This window comes from Pongo pygmaeus, chromosome 9 (genome assembly GCF_028885625.2).
Source record: "Pongo pygmaeus isolate AG05252 chromosome 9, NHGRI_mPonPyg2-v2.0_pri, whole genome shotgun sequence".
In the NCBI taxonomy this organism is placed as follows: domain Eukaryota; kingdom Metazoa; phylum Chordata; class Mammalia; order Primates; family Hominidae; genus Pongo; species Pongo pygmaeus.
Genome location: NC_072382.2, coordinates 128,044,061 through 128,063,867, shown reverse-complemented (window position 1 = coordinate 128,063,867; position 19,807 = coordinate 128,044,061). Strand labels below are relative to the sequence as shown.

At 41.2% G+C, this 19,807-nt stretch overlaps 1 protein-coding gene across 8 annotated transcripts in view; it reads right to left on the bottom strand.

Annotated features, from left to right (window-relative positions):
- FAM118B (family with sequence similarity 118 member B) overlaps positions 1-19,807 on the bottom strand; it is a 49,808-nt gene that overhangs the window by 9,706 nt on the left and 20,295 nt on the right. For all 8 annotated transcript variants that reach the window (XM_054441556.2, XM_054441558.2, XM_063671603.1 and 5 more), the window contains 3 exons: positions 17,183-17,275; positions 11,570-11,822; positions 2,247-2,474 (listed from right to left, as the gene is read on the bottom strand). In XM_054441556.2, the coding sequence (XP_054297531.2) occupies positions 2,247-2,474; positions 11,570-11,822; positions 17,183-17,268 (567 nt within the window). In that variant the 5' untranslated portion in view covers positions 17,269-17,275. The remainder of the gene's footprint in view (positions 1-2,246; positions 2,475-11,569; positions 11,823-17,182; positions 17,276-19,807) is intronic.

Here is a 19,807-nt window from a genome sequence, read left to right as displayed (position 1 = left end):
CAGTCTTGGTCTGTTGCCCAGGTTGGAGCACAGTGGCACAATCTTGGCTCACTGCAACCTCTGCCTCCTGGGTTTAAACGATTCTCCTGCCTCAGCCTCCCAAGTAACTGGGATTACAGGCGTGCACCACCACTCCCAGCTAGTTTTTGTATTTTTAGTAAAGACAGGGTTTCACCACGTTGGACAGGCTGGTCTCAAACTCCTGACCTCAAGTGATCCATCCACCTCAGCCGCCCAAAATGCTGGGATTACAGACGTGAACCTCTGTGCCCAGCCTATTTATTTATTTTTGAGACATGATCTTATGCTGTCACCCAGGCTGGAGTGCAACAGTGCAATCACAACTCACTGTAGCCTCGACTGCCTCAGCTCAATCGATCCTCCTGCTTCAGCCTCCCAAGTAGCTGGGACCACAGGCAAACACCACCATGCCCAGCTAATTTTTAAACTTTTTGTAGACATGGAGTCTTGCTATGTTGCCCAGGTTGGTCTTGAACTAGGCTCAAGTGATCCTCCCACCTCAGCTTCCCAAAGTGCTGGGGTTAGAGGCCTGAGCTGCTGTGCCCAGCCCAATCATTTATTAATCAAAAAAATATTAACCAAGCACCTAACTGTCATATTTGAGACATGAGGGTTGTATTTGAGCTATGAGGGTAAGAAAGACTAACATGATACCTATCCAAGTGAAGTTACTATTCCTATGGGGTAAACAGTCAGAAAACAGATAAACAGCCAAGATAAAAACTGTGCTGGGTGTGGTGGCTCACGCCTGTAATCCCAGCACTTTGGGAGGCTAAGATGGGCAGATCACCTGAGGTCAGGAGTTTGAGACCAGCCTGGCCAACATGGTGAAACCCTGTCTCTACTGAAAATACAAAAATTAGCCAGACGTGGTGGTGGGTGCCTGTAATCCCAGCTATTCGGGAGGCTGAGACAGGAGAATCGCTTGAACCCAGGAGGAGGAGGTTGCAGTGAGCTGAGATCATGCCATTGCACTCCAGCCTGGGCGACAAGAGCAAAACTCCATCTCAAAAAAAAAAAAAAATGGCCAGGCACATGCCTGTAATTCCTGTACTTTGCGAGGCTGAGGTTAGCAGATCACCTGAGGCCAGGCGTGGTGGCACATGCCTGTAATCCCAGCTACTCAGGAGGGTGAGGCAGGAGAATCACTTGAACCCGGGGCAACAAGAGCGAAACTGTCTCTCAAAAAAAAAAACAAAACAAAACAAAACAAAACCAAAAGCTGCAAGTGATACTAAGTGCTACAAAAGAAATGGACAAGAGACTGGATCAAAAAATAAGTATCCAATTTAAATAGGATAGCCAGAGACGGTCTCTCAGGAGGGGATCCTGAGGTTAAGAGTTATAAATGAAGAAGGAGCTGACCATACAGAATATGAGGGCATAGGCGGAAGACACTTGGGCTGGAGAAAACTAGTCTTCATGGGGCAACTTTTCTCTAAATTCAATTCCCTTTAAATCCTGCCATCAAGGTCAGCAAAACCGCAAGAGCTGTATTTCAGCTACCACTCTGGCAGGGGCAATACTGTAGTATTGAATGCCAGCGGGCGAATCACTTGTCTATTCAACTCTACTTAGTCAGGCTCTAAATTGGACATAAAGGCAGATTCCTGAGGAAAACAAACTGTAGAAAAAAAATTACAAAAATCACAGAGTAGGACAAATGAAACTTTAAGAACTCATCTCACTAGCTGACACAGATCAACATCTATAATTCAATAATTCTGGTAGGTACAGTATAGACTATGCTGAAACAAAGTCAGCTGAGGTTTCCACTAAACATTAACCTCAATTCAGCCGTCGCTTGGCCTGGAAGCTGTTCTTCCAATCAGTATAAAGTAGTTTTCATACATTTCCAATAGATGCCATAAAAAAAAGTATCCTGAAATAGAACCAGTATGACCAATATTACACCACTCAGTACTGTCGAGTGCTGAAGAGATCTTACAGTTCAAATGACTTCCTCTAATCTTGCTTTACAACTGGGTGAAATTGTCAAAAGTCACAGAACTGAACACTTTTAAGTTCTATGCATTTTACTGTATATTGGTTTGATCTTTAAAAAGAAAAAAAAGAAACAAAAAAGAAAAACCAAAACTCCAACCAGGGAAAATATCTCTCCTTTCTAGCGCTACATAAATAGCAATATACCAACTAGAAAAGAGCTTTTCTGATGAAGACACAATCCACTAGCCTGAAGAAGGGACCAGTGCTTTACTTTTTACCTTTTTCTCATCAGTAAGGTCAAGGGATTCAAGCTGTTTCCCCTGATCTGCTGCATACAGTTCCAGGAGATTATCAAAATTTGTAGTTAATACGAGGGCTCCATTTTCCATCAGGTGGAGAACTGACTGAAGTAGCTGTTTTCCAGAATCTTCCATCTTTGACTCCAAGTCATCAAATACTTCATATAAACAGTCCTTGAAAAATGTGGATCGAACATTACTGGTACGCTGAGGAGGGATTTGAAAAAAGAAAATTAGTCCAAGGTGCTTTGGTAGGTCAGTTGTTTTAGTTACAGCAGTTAACAAATTTTTGAAGAATATTTTGAATTCAAACCAGAGATAAAATATTATCTATCTCATAAGAACGTAATAAGGAAGATGAGATGATACATGCCAAGTGCTTAGCACAATGCTTAGCACATAGCAAGTGCTACTATACTTATGCAAACAAGTGTAAGCTTCCTAAAATAGCCATTTTTATAGAATGAAGAAAATAAACCTGGCCAAGGGATATGAACTTACTGTGGGTATTAAAGGGAAGCTAGGGTACAAAGCAGAGCAACAGCTACCCTCTCATGAGGTGCCAGGTAAGAAGGCAACACTTTCTGTTCATCTTGCCTTATTTAGGGAAGCGCCACTGAGACACAGCCTTAATTGTGGTTTGGCATCTCCTCTCCTTTTGTGTTTTTTTTTCTGAGACGGAGTCTTGTTCTGTCGCCCAGGCTGGAGTGCAGTGGTGTGATCTCGGCTCACTGCAACCTCCGCCCCCCAGGTCAAGCAATTCTCCTGCCTCAGCTTCCCAAGTAGCTGGGATTACAGGCGCCTGCCACTGTGCCCGGCTAATTTTTGTATTTTTAGTAGAGACGGGGTTTTACCATCTTGGCCAGGCTGGTCTTGAACTCCTGATCTTGTGATCCACCCACCTCAGCCTCCCAAAGTGCTGGGATTACAGGTGTGAGCCACCGCGCCCAGCCTCAGCATCTCCTTTTCTAATCCTAGGTGTTTGTACAGCTGTTTATGAATTTAGGAAAAACCGCTTAACTTCTACATGCCATAATTCAGCAGTTCATAGGTTTATTCTGAAGAATATCCAGTATACAAAAGGTTAACATAAACAATTTCATACATTTTTTAAACTAAAAATTTGCATTTTGCAACTGTTAAAAACATCAAACACCAATCAGTTCTAAACAGAATCCCCATGTCTTGTTTTGCAGATGTGAGGTCTGGCTATGTTGTCCAGGTAGGTCTTGAATTCCTGGGGTCTCAAGTGATCCTCCCACCTCAGCCTCCCAGTGTTGGGATTATGGGTTTGAGCCACTTTTCCAGACCTCCTATTTCTTAACATACGGTTTACTTAAATAACTGCTTTTCAGATTCATTTTGAATACATGTAAATATCCCTGAGTACCAATGAGGAACTACAATATCAACTTCAGGTGGGAAGCTGGCTTTACAACTGAAAAGACAAAGTCGCCCTTGGGAAGAAGGGAATTCGAAATGGGAAAGTAACTATGTAATGTGATGTAATAAATATCTGATCCCTAGCCTGTCTGTGAAATGCCATTTGCTAAGGTTTGGACTGGTCCCCTAATGTTCATGTGTTGGAAACTTAACCCCAATGGAACTGTGTTGGGAGGCGAGACCTAGTAAGACGTGATTAAGTCACGACGGCCGTGCCTCCATGAATTGATTAATGTCATTATTGCAGGAGTAGATTTGTTATCCTAAGTGTGTCAGTTATAAAAGCGAGTCTGGGCCGGGAGTGGTGGCTCATGCCTGTAATCCCAGCACTTTGGGAGGCCAAGGCGGGCGGATCACGAGGTCAAGAGATCGAGACCATCCTGGCCAATATGGTGAAACCCCATCTCTACTAAAAATAGAAAAAGTAGCTGGGCTTGGTGGTGGGTGCCTGTAGTCCCAGCTACTCGGGAGGCTGAGGCAGGAGAATCGCTTGCATCCGGGAGGCAGAGGTTGTGGTGAGCTAAGACCGCACCATTGCACTCCAGCCTGGGCAACAAGAGGGAAACTCCATCTCAAAAACAAAAAAAAAGAGTCAACTACTATTGAAGATCAGAACTTTTTTATATTTGTTTATTTGTTATAAAAAATACGGTGCTCTTTTCATGTCTACCCAAATCACAAATCTATTTGCCCTATGATCTAGCAGTTGCATGTATCCTACAAATACAATTTCAAACAAATGAAATGACACATACAAGGTTATCACTGCATCATTATTTTATTTATTTATTTTTATTTTTCTTGAGACAGAGTCTCGCTCTGTCGCCCAGCCTGGAGTGCAAGGGCGCGATTTTGGCTCACTGCAACCTCTGCCTCTCCGGTTCAAGTGATTCTCCTGATTCATCCTCCTGAGTAGCTGGGACTACAGGTGCGTGCCACCACGCCTTGTGTATATATACAATATATTTAATGTATTGATAGTGTGTAAGTCAGAGTACAAAAGAGTGTGTGTGTGTGTGTGTGTGTGTGTGTGTATATATATATATATATATATTTTTTTTTTTGAGTGGAGTCTCGTTCTTGTCACCCAGGCTGGAGTGCAGTGGCGCGGTCTCGGCTCACTGCAACCTCCGCCTCCTGGGTTCAAGCAATTCCCCTGCCTCAGCCTCCCGAGTAGCTGGGATTACAGGTGCCTGCCACCACGCCAGGCTAATTTTTTGTGTTTTTAGTAGAGACGGGTTTCACCATGTTGGCTAGGCTGGTCTTGAACTTCTGACCTTGTGATCTGCCCACCTCGGCCTCCCAAAGTGTTGGGATTACAGGCGTGAGCCACCGTGCCGACAAACACGTACTATATTTTAACACCAGTTTTCTTATTACACACACAGATAAAAAGGCCTGGGTATACAATCACATAATCATGGGTGTGGAACATATTTTCTTGCTTCTAAGAAAAAGAATACAAAAGGTTAAAACCGGGGGGGAAAAAGTCCAGGTCACTTATTTTAATTAAGTATCTTTTAGACCTATTTAAGCTACTAAATCCTACATATCAACATAGGAAGGAAATATGCTTCTGCAACTGCATTGATTTCCTCAAATTCAAAATGGAAGTTCGTCTCTTTTTTTGAGAGAAGGTCTGGCTCTGTCACCAAGCTGGAGTACAGTGGCATGAACGTGGCTCATTGCAGCCTTGACCCGCTGGGCTCAAGCAATCTTCCTGCCTCAGTCTCCCAAGTGGCTAGGACTACAGGCGCACACCACCACGCCGACTACTTTTTAAATTTTTCGTACAGACAGGGTCTCACTATGTTGCCCAAGCTGTTCTCAAACTTCTGGCCTCAAGTGATCCTCTTGCCTCAGCCTCCTGTGTAGGTGGGACCACAGGCGTGTACCACCACACTAGGCTAATTTAAAAATTTGTGTAGAGGTAGGGGGGTCCCACTTTGTTTCCCAGGCTGGAAAGTTTTTTTCTCTTAAAGCAGATGACTCTAGAACTAAATCTGCCACCAGTGGCCTTTATAAGCAAAGACAAAGGAATGAAAACATAAACAGGGAGGCACAGTAGTCAGAAGGAAATGCCAAACTCCCACACAACTTCTAAGGGCCTTTTCCCATTCATCTAAAACAGTGACCTTCATTTCCTTCTACCCTGAAACTTAGTAAAAACAAGAAACAAAAAATTGGCATGGTAGCTCAAGCCTGGAATCTCAGTTTTTGGGAAGCTGAAACAGGAAGATCACTTGAGCCCAGGAGTTCAACACCAGCCTGGGCAACACAGGGAGACCCCATTTCTATTTAAAAAGAGAAAGAAAAAAACCCTGTTCCCCCCCCACCCCAGGGTTATTAACATTTCTAGTGCATCAACTATGTGCCAGACATTTTATATACATTATCTCACCTATTCTTCACAAAGCGACACAAGGAAGTAATATCCCAGTTTCACAGGTGCAAAAACAGATGTTGACAAGGGATTTATGCAGGGTTCCAGTGCATTTAAGTGACAGAGTCTTATTCTAAAACCCAAGCTCTTTGCAGTGAATCTGTAATGTCACTTCCCCGGTATACGTTAAACTGGCTCAGTAGATAGGCCTGTTAACCCTGCCATAGTACTGCTGAGTTGATACTGTTAGATTTGATTCTTTTCTAATATGGACATTTCCAAACACACACAAAAGTTAGAAGAGTACATACAAAAGAAAACATAATTGCAATACTTCTGTCTCACCTAAAAAATATTAATTCCTTAATATTAGTGTTTAAATTTCCCCTAAATATATCATTTTTATTATTAAGTTGTAATAGTTCTTTATATATTCTGGATACTAGCTTTTTGTCAAATATGATCAACAAATATTTTCCTCCATTCTGTGGGTTCTCTTTTCTTTTCTTTTCTTTTTTTTTTGAGATGAAGTCTCGCACCTGTTGCCCAGGCTGGAGTGCAATGGCGCTATCTCGGCTCACCGCAACCTCTGCCTCCCAGGTTCAAGAGATTCTCCTGCCTCAGCCTCCCCAGTAGCTGTGACTACAGGCATGCGCTACCACACCCGGCTAATTTTGTATTTTTATTAGAGATGGGGTTTCACCATGTTGGCCAGGCTGGTCTCGAACTCCCGACCTCAGGTGATCCGCCCGCCTCGACCACCCAAAGTGCTGGGATTACAGGCGTGAGCCACTGCGCTCAGCCTCATTTTTTTTTCTTTTTTAGAGACGGGGGTCTCACTATGTTGCCCAGGCTGAGGTACAATGACATGATCATAGCTGATTGCAGCCTTGAACTTCTGGGATCAGATGATCCGCCTACCTTAGCCTCCCATGTAGTTGGGATTACAGGTGCAAGCCACTGTGCCTGGCTCTCTTTTCACTTTCTTGATGACAACCATCACAGCACTTACGTTTCAAATTCTCATCACGTCCAATTCATCTAGTTTTCTTCTGTTGCTTGTGCTTTCAGTGCCTGATCTAAGAATCCTTTGCCATGCTGCCTTAGTTACTGTGGCTTTGTAGTAAGCTTTGAAATAAAAAAAAAATTTGAGTCTCCCTACTTTGTTCTTTTTCAAGACGGTCTTGGCTACTCTAGGTCCCTTGTAATTTCATATGAAGTTTTAATTTGTTTTTTTTACAGACAGGGTCTCACTATGCTGCCCAAGCTAGAGTGCAGTGGCTATTCCAAGATGCAATCCCACTACTGATCAGCATGAGAGTTTTGACCTGCTCCATTTCCAATCTGTGTTGGTTCACCCCTCTTTAGGCAACCTGGTGGTCCCCTGCTCCTGGGAGCCCAGAACTCCTGGGCTCAAGCCCTCCAGCAATCCTCCTGCCTCAGCCTCCCAAGTAGCTGGGACTATAGGTGCATGCCATGGTGCCTGGCTCCATATGAATTTTAAATCAGTTTGTCAATTTCTACAAAATCAGCAGCTGGGATCCTAATAGGGACCGTGCTAATCTGTAGACCAATTTGCAGAGTATTCCATCTTAATAATATTAAGTCTTCTCATTCATGAACATGGCATGTCTTTCCATTTATTTAGATCTTCTTTCATTTTTTTCAATGTTTTGTAGTTTTCAAAGCGTAAGTTCTCCACTTATTTATTTATTTTTTGAGACGGAGTTTTGCTCTTGTTGCCCAGGCTGGAGTGCAGTGATGAGATCTCAGCTCGCTGCAACCTCCGCCTCCCAGGTTCAAGTGATTCTCCTGCCTCCACCTCCCGAGTAGCTGGGATTATAGGCACTTGCCACCATGCTCAGCCAATTTTTGTATCTTTAGTAGAGACGGGGATTCATCATGTTGGCCAGGCTGGTCTCAAACTCCCGACCTCAGGTGATCCGCCCGCCTCGGCCTCCCAAAGTGCTGAGACAACAGGCGTGAGCCACTGCGCCCAGCTTTCTGCACTTCTTTCATTAAATTTATTCCTAGTTATTTTACTATTTTTGATGCTAAGTGGAAGAATTTTTAATATTTCATTTTAGTATTGTTCACTGCAAGTGTTTAAAAATACTATTTTTATATATTGATCCTGGATTCTCCAACCTTGCTAAACTTGTTAGTTCTAATAGAGGATAACCTAGGATCTTCTATAGACTAGATCGTCTCGTCTGCAAACAGAGGCAGTTTACTTCTTCCTTTCCAATATGGATTCCTTTATTTTTCTTGCTTAATTGCCCGGTCTAGAACATCCAGCACCATGGTGGACAGGAGTGGAGTGGGAAAACAGCCTTGTCTTGTTGCTGATCTTAGTGGAAAAAATCCAGTCTTTCACCATTAAATATGTTATCTGTGAGTTTTTCATATACGGTCTTTATCGTGTTGAGGTAGTTTCCTTCTATTGTTTGCTATTATTCCTTCATTTGTAGAGTGTGGCTTTTTTAAAAAAAATCATGAAAGTGTTGAATTTTGCTAACATGTTTTTTCTGCACCTACTGAGAAAATCATGTGGTTTTGTCTTTTATCCTATTGATATGATGTATTATATTGATATGCAGACTTTTTTTTTTTTTTTGAGACGGAGTCTTGCTCTGTCGTCCAGGCTGTAGCGCAGTGGTGCGATCTCGGCTCACTGCAGCCCCTGCCTCCCGGGTTCCAGCAATTCTCCTGCCTCAGCCTCCTGGGTAGCTGGGATTACAGGCATGCACCACCATGCCCAGCTAATTTTTGTATTTTTAGTAGAGACAGGGTTTTGCCATGTTGGTCCGGCTGATCTCGAACTCCTGACCTCAAGTGATCTGCCCACCTCGGCCTCCCAAAGTGCTAGGATTACAGGTGTGAGCCACCGCGCCTGGCCTGATATGCAGATGTTAAACCATCCTTTCAATCCCCAGAAGACTCTGACTTCCTCATGGGTACTGCATTCAGTCTGGTTGTATTTTGCTGAGGATTTTTGTGTCCATGTTCCTAAGAGATCCTGGCCGGTTTGTAGTTTTCTTTCTTTTTTTTTTTTTTTTTTTTAGAGGCAGACAGGGTCTTGCTCTGTCACCGAGACTGCAGTGCAGTAGCACCATCACAGCTCAGTGGAGTCTTGAACTCCAGGGCTCAAGTGATGCTTGTGCCTCATCCTTCCAAAGTGTTGGGCTTACAGGCGTGAACCACTGCGTTTAGTCATTTTCATTTCTTCTGATGTCTTTTGTTTGGTTTTGTTATCAGGATAATATGGGCCTCATATAATGAGTTGGAAGTACTCCCTCCTACTCTATTTTTTTAGAGTAGTTTGGGAAGAATTTCCTCTAGCCCTGTCAAGCAATAATCTACTTTCTGTTCTGGAGATTTGCCTGTTCTGGACATTTTATATGAATGGAATCATACAATATATGTCCTTTTGTGTCTGGCTTCTTTTACTTAATGTTTTCAAGGTTCATCCATGTTGTATGGACGACCACTTCATTCTTTTTTATGGCCAATTAACATTGTATGGACAGACATTTTGTTTATCCATTCATGAGCTAGACATTTGAGTTGTTTCCACTATTTTGGCTATTATGAATAATGTTGCTATGAACATGAGTGTACAGTTGTTGCATGAATATGCTTTCCATTCGCTTAGGTATATACTTATGAGTACAATTGCTGGGTCATAGAATCACTGTTCAATTTTTTGAGGAACTGCCAATCTGTTTTCCAAAGCAACTGCATCACTTTACATTCCCACAAGGGTTCGAATTTCTCCACATCCTTAATAACACTTATTATTGTCTTCTTGATTCTAGTCATCCCAGCGGGTGTGAAATGGCACCTTGTTGTGGTTTTGATTTGTATTTTCCTAATGACTAATGATGCTGAACATCTTTTCGTATGCACTTACTGCCTGTTTGTGTATCTTCTTTGGAGAAATGTCTATTCAACTACATTGTTATTTTAAAATTATTAGCCTTTATTAAGTTACAGTAGTTCTTTATAGATTCTGGATATTATACCCCTATCAGATATGTGATTTGCTAACATTTTCTCATTTTCGAAGCTGTCTTTTCACATTTTTTTTTCTTTTGGTAGAGACAGGGTCTCACTATGTTGTCCAGGCTGGTCTTGAACTCATGGCCTCAAGCAGTTCTCCTGCCTTGGCCTCCCAAAGTTCTGGGATTATACGCATTAGCCACCATCCTTGGCTCACTTTCTTGACAGTGTCCTTTCAGCCTAACAGTTTTTAACTTTGGAGAAGTCCAGTTTATCTATATTTTTTTTTACTTTAGTTTTTTGCATTTTTGGTGTCATGTCTAAAAAACCACTGCCAGATCCAGTCATGAAATTTTAAATCTGTACTTTCTTCTAAGAGTTTTACAGTTTTAGGTATCATATTTAGGTCTTTGATCCATTTTTAATTTTTGTAAAGTGTATGAAGTGGAGATTCCATGAACTCTTTAAAACCCCATTAATTCCTTTTTTTTTTTTTTTTTTTTGAAATGGAGTCTTCCTCTATCGCCCAGGCTGGACTGCAGTGGCGCAATCGCAACTCAGCGCAACCTCCACCTCCTGGGTTCAAGCCATTCTCCTGCCTCAGCCTCCTGAGCAGCTGGGATTACAGGCACCCACCACCACACCACGCCCGACCCTAGAAGCCTGATTTTTAAGATTTTAAAACAGGCTGGGCGCAGTGGCTCATGCCTATAATCCCAGCACTTTGCGAGGCTGAGGCGGGCAGATCACTTGAGGTCAGAAGTTCGAGACCAGCTTGACCAACATGGCAAAACCCTGTCTCTACTAAAAATACAAAAATTAGCTGGGCGTGGTGGCACATGCCTGTAATTCCAGCTACTCAGGAGGCTGAGACAGGAGAATCGCTTGAACCCAGGAGGCAGAGGCTGCAGTGAGCCGAGATCGAGCCACTGAACTTCAGCTTGAGTGACAAGAGGGAGACTCCATCAGAAAAATAAATAAATTTTCAGACCAAGACAGGGAGTCCTTTTATCCAACTCAGTTTGGTAAAATAAGGTGCAATTTCTTTTAAATATTTTGACTTATTACCTCTAAAAAGAACATTAAAAACTGGTTTTGTTTCATCTATAAAATGATAATTATCTCCAGTCTTTGTGGGATTCCATACAAGGCATGGATGCCACAGAACACAGCTTTTATAGTAGTGATGCAGAAAAAAAATAAATTCAAAACACAGTGGTAATTTGTACATATAAAGTCCTCAACATCATTTCTGTCTCATAGACACACAGTGAAATGGGGTTAAGATAACTGTCCTGAATAAGGTCCATAAATAGACATTGTGCAGAAGAGTCAAACGTTATGGAAACCTACAAGCTGTAAATGAATATCCCTGTTACATTTGGCATGCTAGTTGTGACAGCTAAATCATGCTAGTTATGATAGTTAAATTTTAGGAAATTCCAAATACTGTGGCACATATGAGGGTACTCACAGGAGAGAGTTTCTGGATAAGGTCATGGGCAACATGGACCAGGTTCTTGTCTTCATGGAGACATTTCTGAAACTTTTTGCTCTCCTCATCTTCTAAAAGATCAAAATCAATGGCAGCATCCAGTAAGGCCTGAATTAACCCCTTCCAGGATTTGAGGGCTGGAACTTGAGGCGCAACTGCAGCACTAATGCCTGTTCCAATCACTAGCACAAGTTCTCGAGGCTTCTTAGTTTTTAAGCTTGGAAGCAGCTTCCTATAAAAGCAAAACAAATGAGAGGATTGGAATATCCAATAGATATGAGGCACACAGAAAGACTGTCTGACTAAGGTTACAGTTTTTAGCTAACTTTTAAAGTTGCAAAGAAGATGAACAGCAGTTTTTGACACTTTTCCAAAGCAGTTTAAAGAAAACAACCAGAATATTGTGTCAGTGCTTGCTGAAAAACAAGTCATAAACCTATTTCAGGAATCCCAAAACCAATCTTAAAATCAGTTTTCCCTTCCTAGTCCTCTCAGCCTAAGAAATTCCACTAATATTAGGAAAAGATCCAAATAGATTACAGTCAGCTGACTTCTGCCAACTAAATTATATTTTAAACCAGTATTAAATTTCAAAAGAAGATGTTTGATTTGTACTCTAGAAAAAGAGAAAAGAACCCCAGGACAAATTAAGTTCCTATTATTGAGAAATGTAAAACACGAGTGGAAAGAAAGGCAATACAAAATTTAACTCTGAATTTTGTAAACATTAACCTCAGGCAAAAAAAAAAAAGTGGCCAATAGAATTCTGAAAACACAGGAGCCCTACATATCTAAATAAAGACATTAACTATTCAAGGGACATGACAAAAAGTGAAAAACATTCCTTTCTTACCATAATAAGCAGAGACAGACTTCTCTGTTCTGAGGCCCATATGTAAGACAGCATGGCTGCTAATTTTTGTTTTTGTTCCCCTCTCTTTCATTCTGGAGACTATCCCCGCTTGAAATATGTTCCTTCACTTTAATTTTTCCTGATGGCATGTTCCCCTCCCCTGAAAATGGCTTCTCCCCAACCTTTTTGTCTAAATAATAAAATGGAGAGGATCAGCATTTTGGCATAACTCAAGAAAGGAATAGCACTTTCAAGCCTTGGGAAACCTGGTTTTGGGGACACAGCCTCTAAAACTGCTTTCTCTAACCCAAGCTTCTGCATTCAGTCATTCAACAAATATAAAAAACCGAGGCCAGGAGCAGTGGCTCACGCCTGTAATCCCAGCAATTTGGGGGGCTGAGGCGGGTGGATTACTTGAGGTCAGGAGTTCAAGACCAGCCTGGCCAACATGGTGAAACTCCGTGTCTACTAAAAATACAAAAATTAGCTGGGTCTGGTGGCGCACACCTGTAGTCCCAGCTACTCGGGAGGCTGAGGCAGGAAAGAAAAACCTGTATGTACCAGACACTACAGGAGTCATGTATCCAGGAACAAAATGGAGTCCCTGATCTTGAAAGATCAGTCTACTAGAAAAGACATTAATAATAGATGTTAGAAGCAAATGATGAAAAATGAGTTTCAGTTCAGAGCAATCAAGATAGTGAAGCATACACAAATCCACATAAACAAATATACACACACATAGAAAATTTCTAGGATTCACAAGATCTATAAATAGTGGTTAAATGGGGATAGGGGAGAATAAGGACTTTTTACTTTTCATTTTATACTGTTGTACTGTATTTTTTTTAATATAACATATAGATTTGAACTATAATTCTTCCTAATTATGACTTCCAATTTGGCTAAGTGCAGTGGTTCACGCCTGTAATCTCAGCACTTTAGAAGGTGAGCTTGAGCCCAGCAGTTCGAGACCAGCCTAGGCAACTTAGTGAGACCCCATCTCTACCAAAAAGAAGAAAGAAAGAAAAAGAAAATTAGGCACGTCTGTAGTCCCAGCTACCTGGGAGGCTAAGTTCTCGGGAGGATCACGTGAGCCCAGGAGGCTGAGGTTGCAGTGAGCTGTGTTTGTGCCACTGCACTCCAGCCTGGGTGACAGAACAAGACCTTGTCTCAAAAAAAAAGAAAAAGACTTCCAGTTAAAAACAAAAAATTTAACAACTGTGTTTTATTACTGGTTCTTTGTAAACCATCAAATAACAGTTACTTTTTTTTTTTTAGCAGGTATACATACCTAAAAAGTAGGCTAGGTAAAGATGACAGCAGACAACAGAGGTCAAAGGGCAACAACATTTTACCAATTGTAATGCAAAGGCCGATTCCCTTGGTAGAATTTTGGGAATGTTCATGTACATCTGAAGGCAGAGGGGCTGGTGGGGCTAAAATAGGAGAATCGATTACAAGCCTTTAAGAGTTACAACTTTAAGCAGACTAGAGGTTTCCCTTCTGCAGAGGTTGACCAGAGGACTATCTGAGAACACTACACACAGCTGAAGGTGGGGATTAAGTAAAAGTCTGTATATAAAATATAAGATTTCCCCCAACTCTCTTTCCCCAGAGGAAGCTTTTCAGACTCTAGGAATCAACTCTGTACCTGCACCCCTATCCCCCATACAGTTAGGAAATGAGGAGGATTCCTCTTTCAGGAAAATGGCCAGTATGAGATGAAAAATCTGCAGATTCTGATAGATGGGAATTCCTTAACTCTACATAGAGTCTGGGACCAAGCCCCTTATGTACACGCAGATTCTCCAATTGGCTTTTTTTTTGAGATGGAATCTCGTAATCTCGGCTCACTGCAACCTCTGCCTCCCGGGTTCAAGATTCTCTTGCTTCAGCCTCCCGAGTAGCTGGGATTACAGGCACGTGCCACCACACCCAGCTAATTTTTGTATTTTTAGTAGAGACGGGGTTTCACCAGGTTGGCCAGGCTGGTCTCAAACTCCTGACTTCAAGTGATCCGCCCGCCTTGGCCTCCCAAAGTGCTGGGATTACAGGCATGAGCCACCACACCTGGCCTCTTCCATTGGCTTTTTAGTGTTTTCTCTTAAAAATGGGCAGACAAACAAGGGTCACCTCACATCTGAGGAAAGCCCCCAACATAACAGTTATACCAAACAAACTAGCAGGTAGAGAGAAATCTGAAGGAAATAAGAGATAGTATGGGAAGGAGAAAAAAAAATTAAAAGGAAACAATGATATCCTCACATAGATTTTTTCTTTTTTCTTTTTTTTTTTTTTTGAGACGGAGTCTAGCTTTGTTGCCAGGCTGGAGTGCAGTGACACAATCTCAGCTCACTGCAACCTCTGCCTCCCGGGTTCAAGTGATTCTCCTGCCTCAGCCTCCCGAGTAGCTGGGATTACAGGCACGTGCCACCATGCCCCACTAATTTTTGTATTTTTTTTTTTTTTTTTTTTAGTAGAGACAGGGTTTTACTATGTTACCCAGGATGGTCTTGATCTCCTGACCTCATGATCCGCCCACCTCGGCCTCCCAAAGTGCTGGGATGACAGGCGTGAGCCACCGAGCCTGGCCTAGATTTTTTTAAAATTGGCCAGGTGGGGTGGCTCACGCCTGTCATCCCAGCACTTTGGGAGGCCGAGGCAGGTGGATCACTTAAGGTCAGGAGTTCGAGATCAGCCTGGTCAGCATGGTGAAACCCTGTCTTTATTTAAAAAAATAAATAAATAAATAAAATAAAAATTAGCCAGGTGTGGTAGAGCACGTTTGTAATCCCAGCTACTCAGGAGGCTGAGGCAGGAGAATTGCTTGAACCCGGGAGGCAGAGGTTGCAGTGAGGTGAGATTGCACCATTGCACTACAGCCTGGGCAACAGAGCGAGACTCCATCTCAAAAAAAAAAAAAAAAAAAAAAAAAGGCCAGGAGCGGTGGCTCACATCTGTAATCCCTGCGCTTTGGGAGGCCGAGGCAAGTGGATCATGAGGTCAGGAGATTGAGGCCATCCTGGCTAACACGGTGAAATCCTGTCTCTATTAAAAATACAAAAAATTAGCCGGGCATGGTGGCAGGCGCCTGTAGTCCCAGCTACTTGGGAGGCTGAGGCAGGAGAATGGTGTGAACCCGGGAGGCAGAGCTTGCAGTGAGCCGAGATCGTGTCACTGCACTCCAGCCTGGGAGACAGCGAGACTCTGTCTAAAAAAAAAAAAAAAAAAAGCATCTGTGAAACATAAACAGAGTGCTATGAAAAATGAACAAACAAAAAGACTTCATAAATCAAAAATAACGCAACAGAAATTTTTAAATCCGCAAGATAAAACAGAGAACCCCGGAGAAAGCAAAATTTAAAAAAACAAAATGGGGGAAAAAAATAAAGAAGCACATAAGAAAATTAGAGACTTAATACAAGAAGTCCAATATCTGAATAATAAGAGTTTAAAAAAATGTGGAATAGAAAAAACATTGTAATGGAAAGTATCAAAAAAGTAATACAAGTCAACTTCTCCAAAGTGAAGGTACTAGTTGCCAGCTTTAAAGAGCTGCCCGGTGTCTAGATTCATATGAGAAGATAACGTCACTGTGAAATTTCAGGTTACTGAGAATAAAATAATGAACCTTATAAGCTTCTAATGAACAACAACAACAAAAATGAAACAAAACAAAACAAAAACAGGGAAAGAGGTCATACAATACAAAGGATTGGGAATCAGAACAGAGTGGCTATTTTGGCTGGAATACTTAGATGTTAGCAGAGTATGAATGAGAGATACTAAAAATTCTATACTCAGTCAAACCATCAAATGAATGTAAGTGTATGATAAAGACATTTTCAAATATGTCCAAAGAATTTTCTCCTATAGGTCCTTACTTAGGAGGCTATGCAAGGATATGCTTCAGGAAAATGAAGGAGTGCACCAAAAAAGAGGACATGAGATCCAGCAAACAGAGACTCGATACAGGAGAGATGTAAAGGAAATTATCAGGATGATGGGAATGGGAAACAGCAAATATCAGGAACGCAACAGGACTGGAGAACAAGTGTCCAGAGTGGACTAGTGTCCAGGAGGAAGAATCCATGACACAAACCAGCAAGTTATCGGTGTGTTTCAGTATAGCTAGGAGATTTATTCTTCTGTCAGAGCATGTGAGAATACATTGAAAGCAAGCAAACAAACAAAAAAGACAGTCTTTAATTACATAAGCAAGAAAGGAAACAATCGTTACGCATTAGGCTCAGCTACGAATACTATGTATACAGTCTTAATAATGTAAATATTAAAAGTGGATTGAAACAAACACTGTGATACAAACATACAAGAACATGGGGAGAGTGTGTAGAATGGCAATACAGGGGGAGGAGTCATGAGAGCAAAGCAGTCCTTATATTCCATACTCAGAAACCAATAAAACCAAAAAACTAAAAAGCAGCAATATATATAGTATTTTAAAACATGGATGTCAACATTAGAAGAAACAGATAAAGTTGAAAGTGATTATCTCTGAGGAAGGGTGGACTTTGAAATACTGATTTTAAAAACTATGTACCTGTATTGCCTTGATAAAAAATAAAAATTAAATCCAAAATAAAAATAATTCAATTTTTAGTATGAAGGTCAATACTGATTAGTGAAAACAACTGATATAGAAGGTATAAGTTGGCTATTTTTCTTTCTCTCCCACTAATGGTAATTTACTCTGCTGATTCCCTTCTCTTGTTTACCTGGGCTTTTTGGTGGGAGGTTCGCCATCATTGAAGAATCCAAAAATCTCGTCTATATCAGAGGCCTGGCTCCCTGTAGAAGCCATCCAGTTTCTAAAATAGATTAAACACCACGGACCACAATTAGATCTGTAAAGTATACCATTCAAAATAGCACATATATTAAACAGTTTTAAAAAGCTATATACCCTTAAAGGTGTTTTGGAGGTGCCCCCTACTTAACAGAAATTTGTTAATTAATGAACATTCTAAACAAGGAACTAAATTAAATTAGTCTATAAGAAGTAATCCGGAAATTATAGGACTTTGGTGCTCCATACTATCATCTTGCTTCTGTTTCTGAAGGCCTGCCCCCAAGTTCCCACCAAAAACAGTGTCAACTCATGTCAATTACTGGCCATCACTTTGCAGAACTTAAGAAAAACCAGTTATTCTCCCACAAGATGGGTTTGCGGAAGACTCAGGGGATAAAAACCACCCATAGATAAGTGTATTAATAGCCCCCAATTATCCATTTACTCTCAGCTGAAGAAATTACTGAGTCAAGAACAGAACAATCAATACTAATTTGCTGAATGACAAACATTCTCTGCTGTTGGACGATGGTGACCTTGTAGCCAGTGGGGCATGTCTCTCTACCTGAACATGAAGTGGAGTTTAAATCAAGCCACTGTGATGACGGGTAAAGGTATTATCAAGCAAAGATGTATGAAAAATGGCCAAGTATGTTCGGGTGCTGGAATAACTGGCAAAAGTAAATAATTACCACGGATTAGAATGAATACTATAAAGTTCTAACTGCTCAAACTTTAGCAAACTTGTTAAATCTAAAGACTGTGAATTTAAAAATAGTAATAGTATTTTAAACACACACACAATATAGAATACAATACATACTACCACCGTTTGGGGTGTTTTAGTACATTCCACTGCCAACATATATAACTGAATTACTAATAATTACTGGAAGTTTACTGTTTTATTAGAAAGCCCTTTTCTTTTCTGTTTTTGAGACTGGGTCTTGCTCTGTTGTCCAGGCTAGAGTACAGTGGCGCCATCTTGGCTCACTGCAGTCTCAGTCTCCTGGGCTCAAGCGATCAACCCCCCTCAGCCTCTCCAGTACCTGGGACTACAAGCACGTGCTACCACATCTGGTGGAATTTTGTACTGTTTGTAGAGAGGGGGTTTTGCCATGTTGCCCAGCTGGTCTCTAACTTCTGAGCTCAAGTAATCGTCCAGCCTTGGCCTCCCAAAATGTTGGGATTACAGGCATGAGCCACTGCATCTGGCCCAAAAAAGCCTTTTTCTTTATTAAAACATTAAGTTTCTGGATTAATTTTTTCTGGTAAACAGAAGGCTCACATCCTCACCCCATAGTCCATCACACATACTGTAATTCTTCTTTATATCATAATCATAAGGAAAATAGAAATAATACAATCACAGTAGTGAGTTAGGAAGTAGATCGTGTTTCCAGTCAAATCTTTGATTCTGTTGGTGAGAAAGCTGGGGCTCAGGAAAAGACAGATGAGTCACTTATCTCAGTAAATCCTGCCTTAACACAACCATGTAGGTTTTTTTGGGTTTTTTTGTTTGTTTTGTTTTGTTTTTGAGATGGAGTTTCGCTCTTGTTGCCCAGCCTGGAGTGCAATGGCGCAATCTCGGCTCACTGCAACCTCCGCCTCCCGGCAGTTGCTCCCTTCAAGCGATTCTCCTGCCTCAGCCTCCTGAGTAGCTGGGATTACAGGCATGCGCCACTACACCCGGCTAATTTTGTATTTTTAGTAGAGACAGAGTTTCTCCATGTTGATCAGGCTGGTCTCCAACTCCTGACCTCAGGTGATCCGCCCGCCTCAGCCTCCCAAAGTGCTGGGATTACAGGTGTGAGCCACCGTGCCTAGCCGGGATGTTTGTTAAAAGTATATATATTCTTGTAAATAAAGTTAATTCATTAAATTAAAAAAGTTTGTTTCTAGGCTCTACTCCAAAATTACAGAATCAGATTCTCCAGAATCTTCCTTCAAATAGGAAACACCTAAATAAGATGCAAACTTAATTTTTCTACAATGCAACAATTTTGTTAAATATAGGATGCACATGAAGTATACCATTAAGCCATCTTCCCTTAAGTGTAATAACTTATTACAGTCTAATGACTTCTCAGTTTGCTTATAACAATAGCCAGGTTTTAACTGTCCTTAAAATATTTTTATGAAGTTTTAACTTATGTGAATCACTTCCGATTCTAAAAGTCAACGCTCTAGAGTGGTGAAGTAGGGATAGAATGTGTTTACTTCTTCCACACACAGGACAATCCATTAGTTTGGGGATATATATTTTTTTAAGTACATAAGGAAAAAACTTAGGTGCTTAAGTTCTTTTCTTAGATATGGTTCTATAAACCCATCATCTAAACAGATTACATCCAAGTAAAAACACTATATTGAGACAGATGAAAGTAAAATGTAGAGGGAAGTTAATGCTTATTAAGTTTTGAAGATGGACATCTTCAGAATTCAATGCTCAGTTCAGCTACTAAGCCAGTTTACAAGCTCTTAACTACGTGCCATAGACTATTTATAAACATTAACTCATTAATCCGCATAACCTTACAAGGCATTGTTG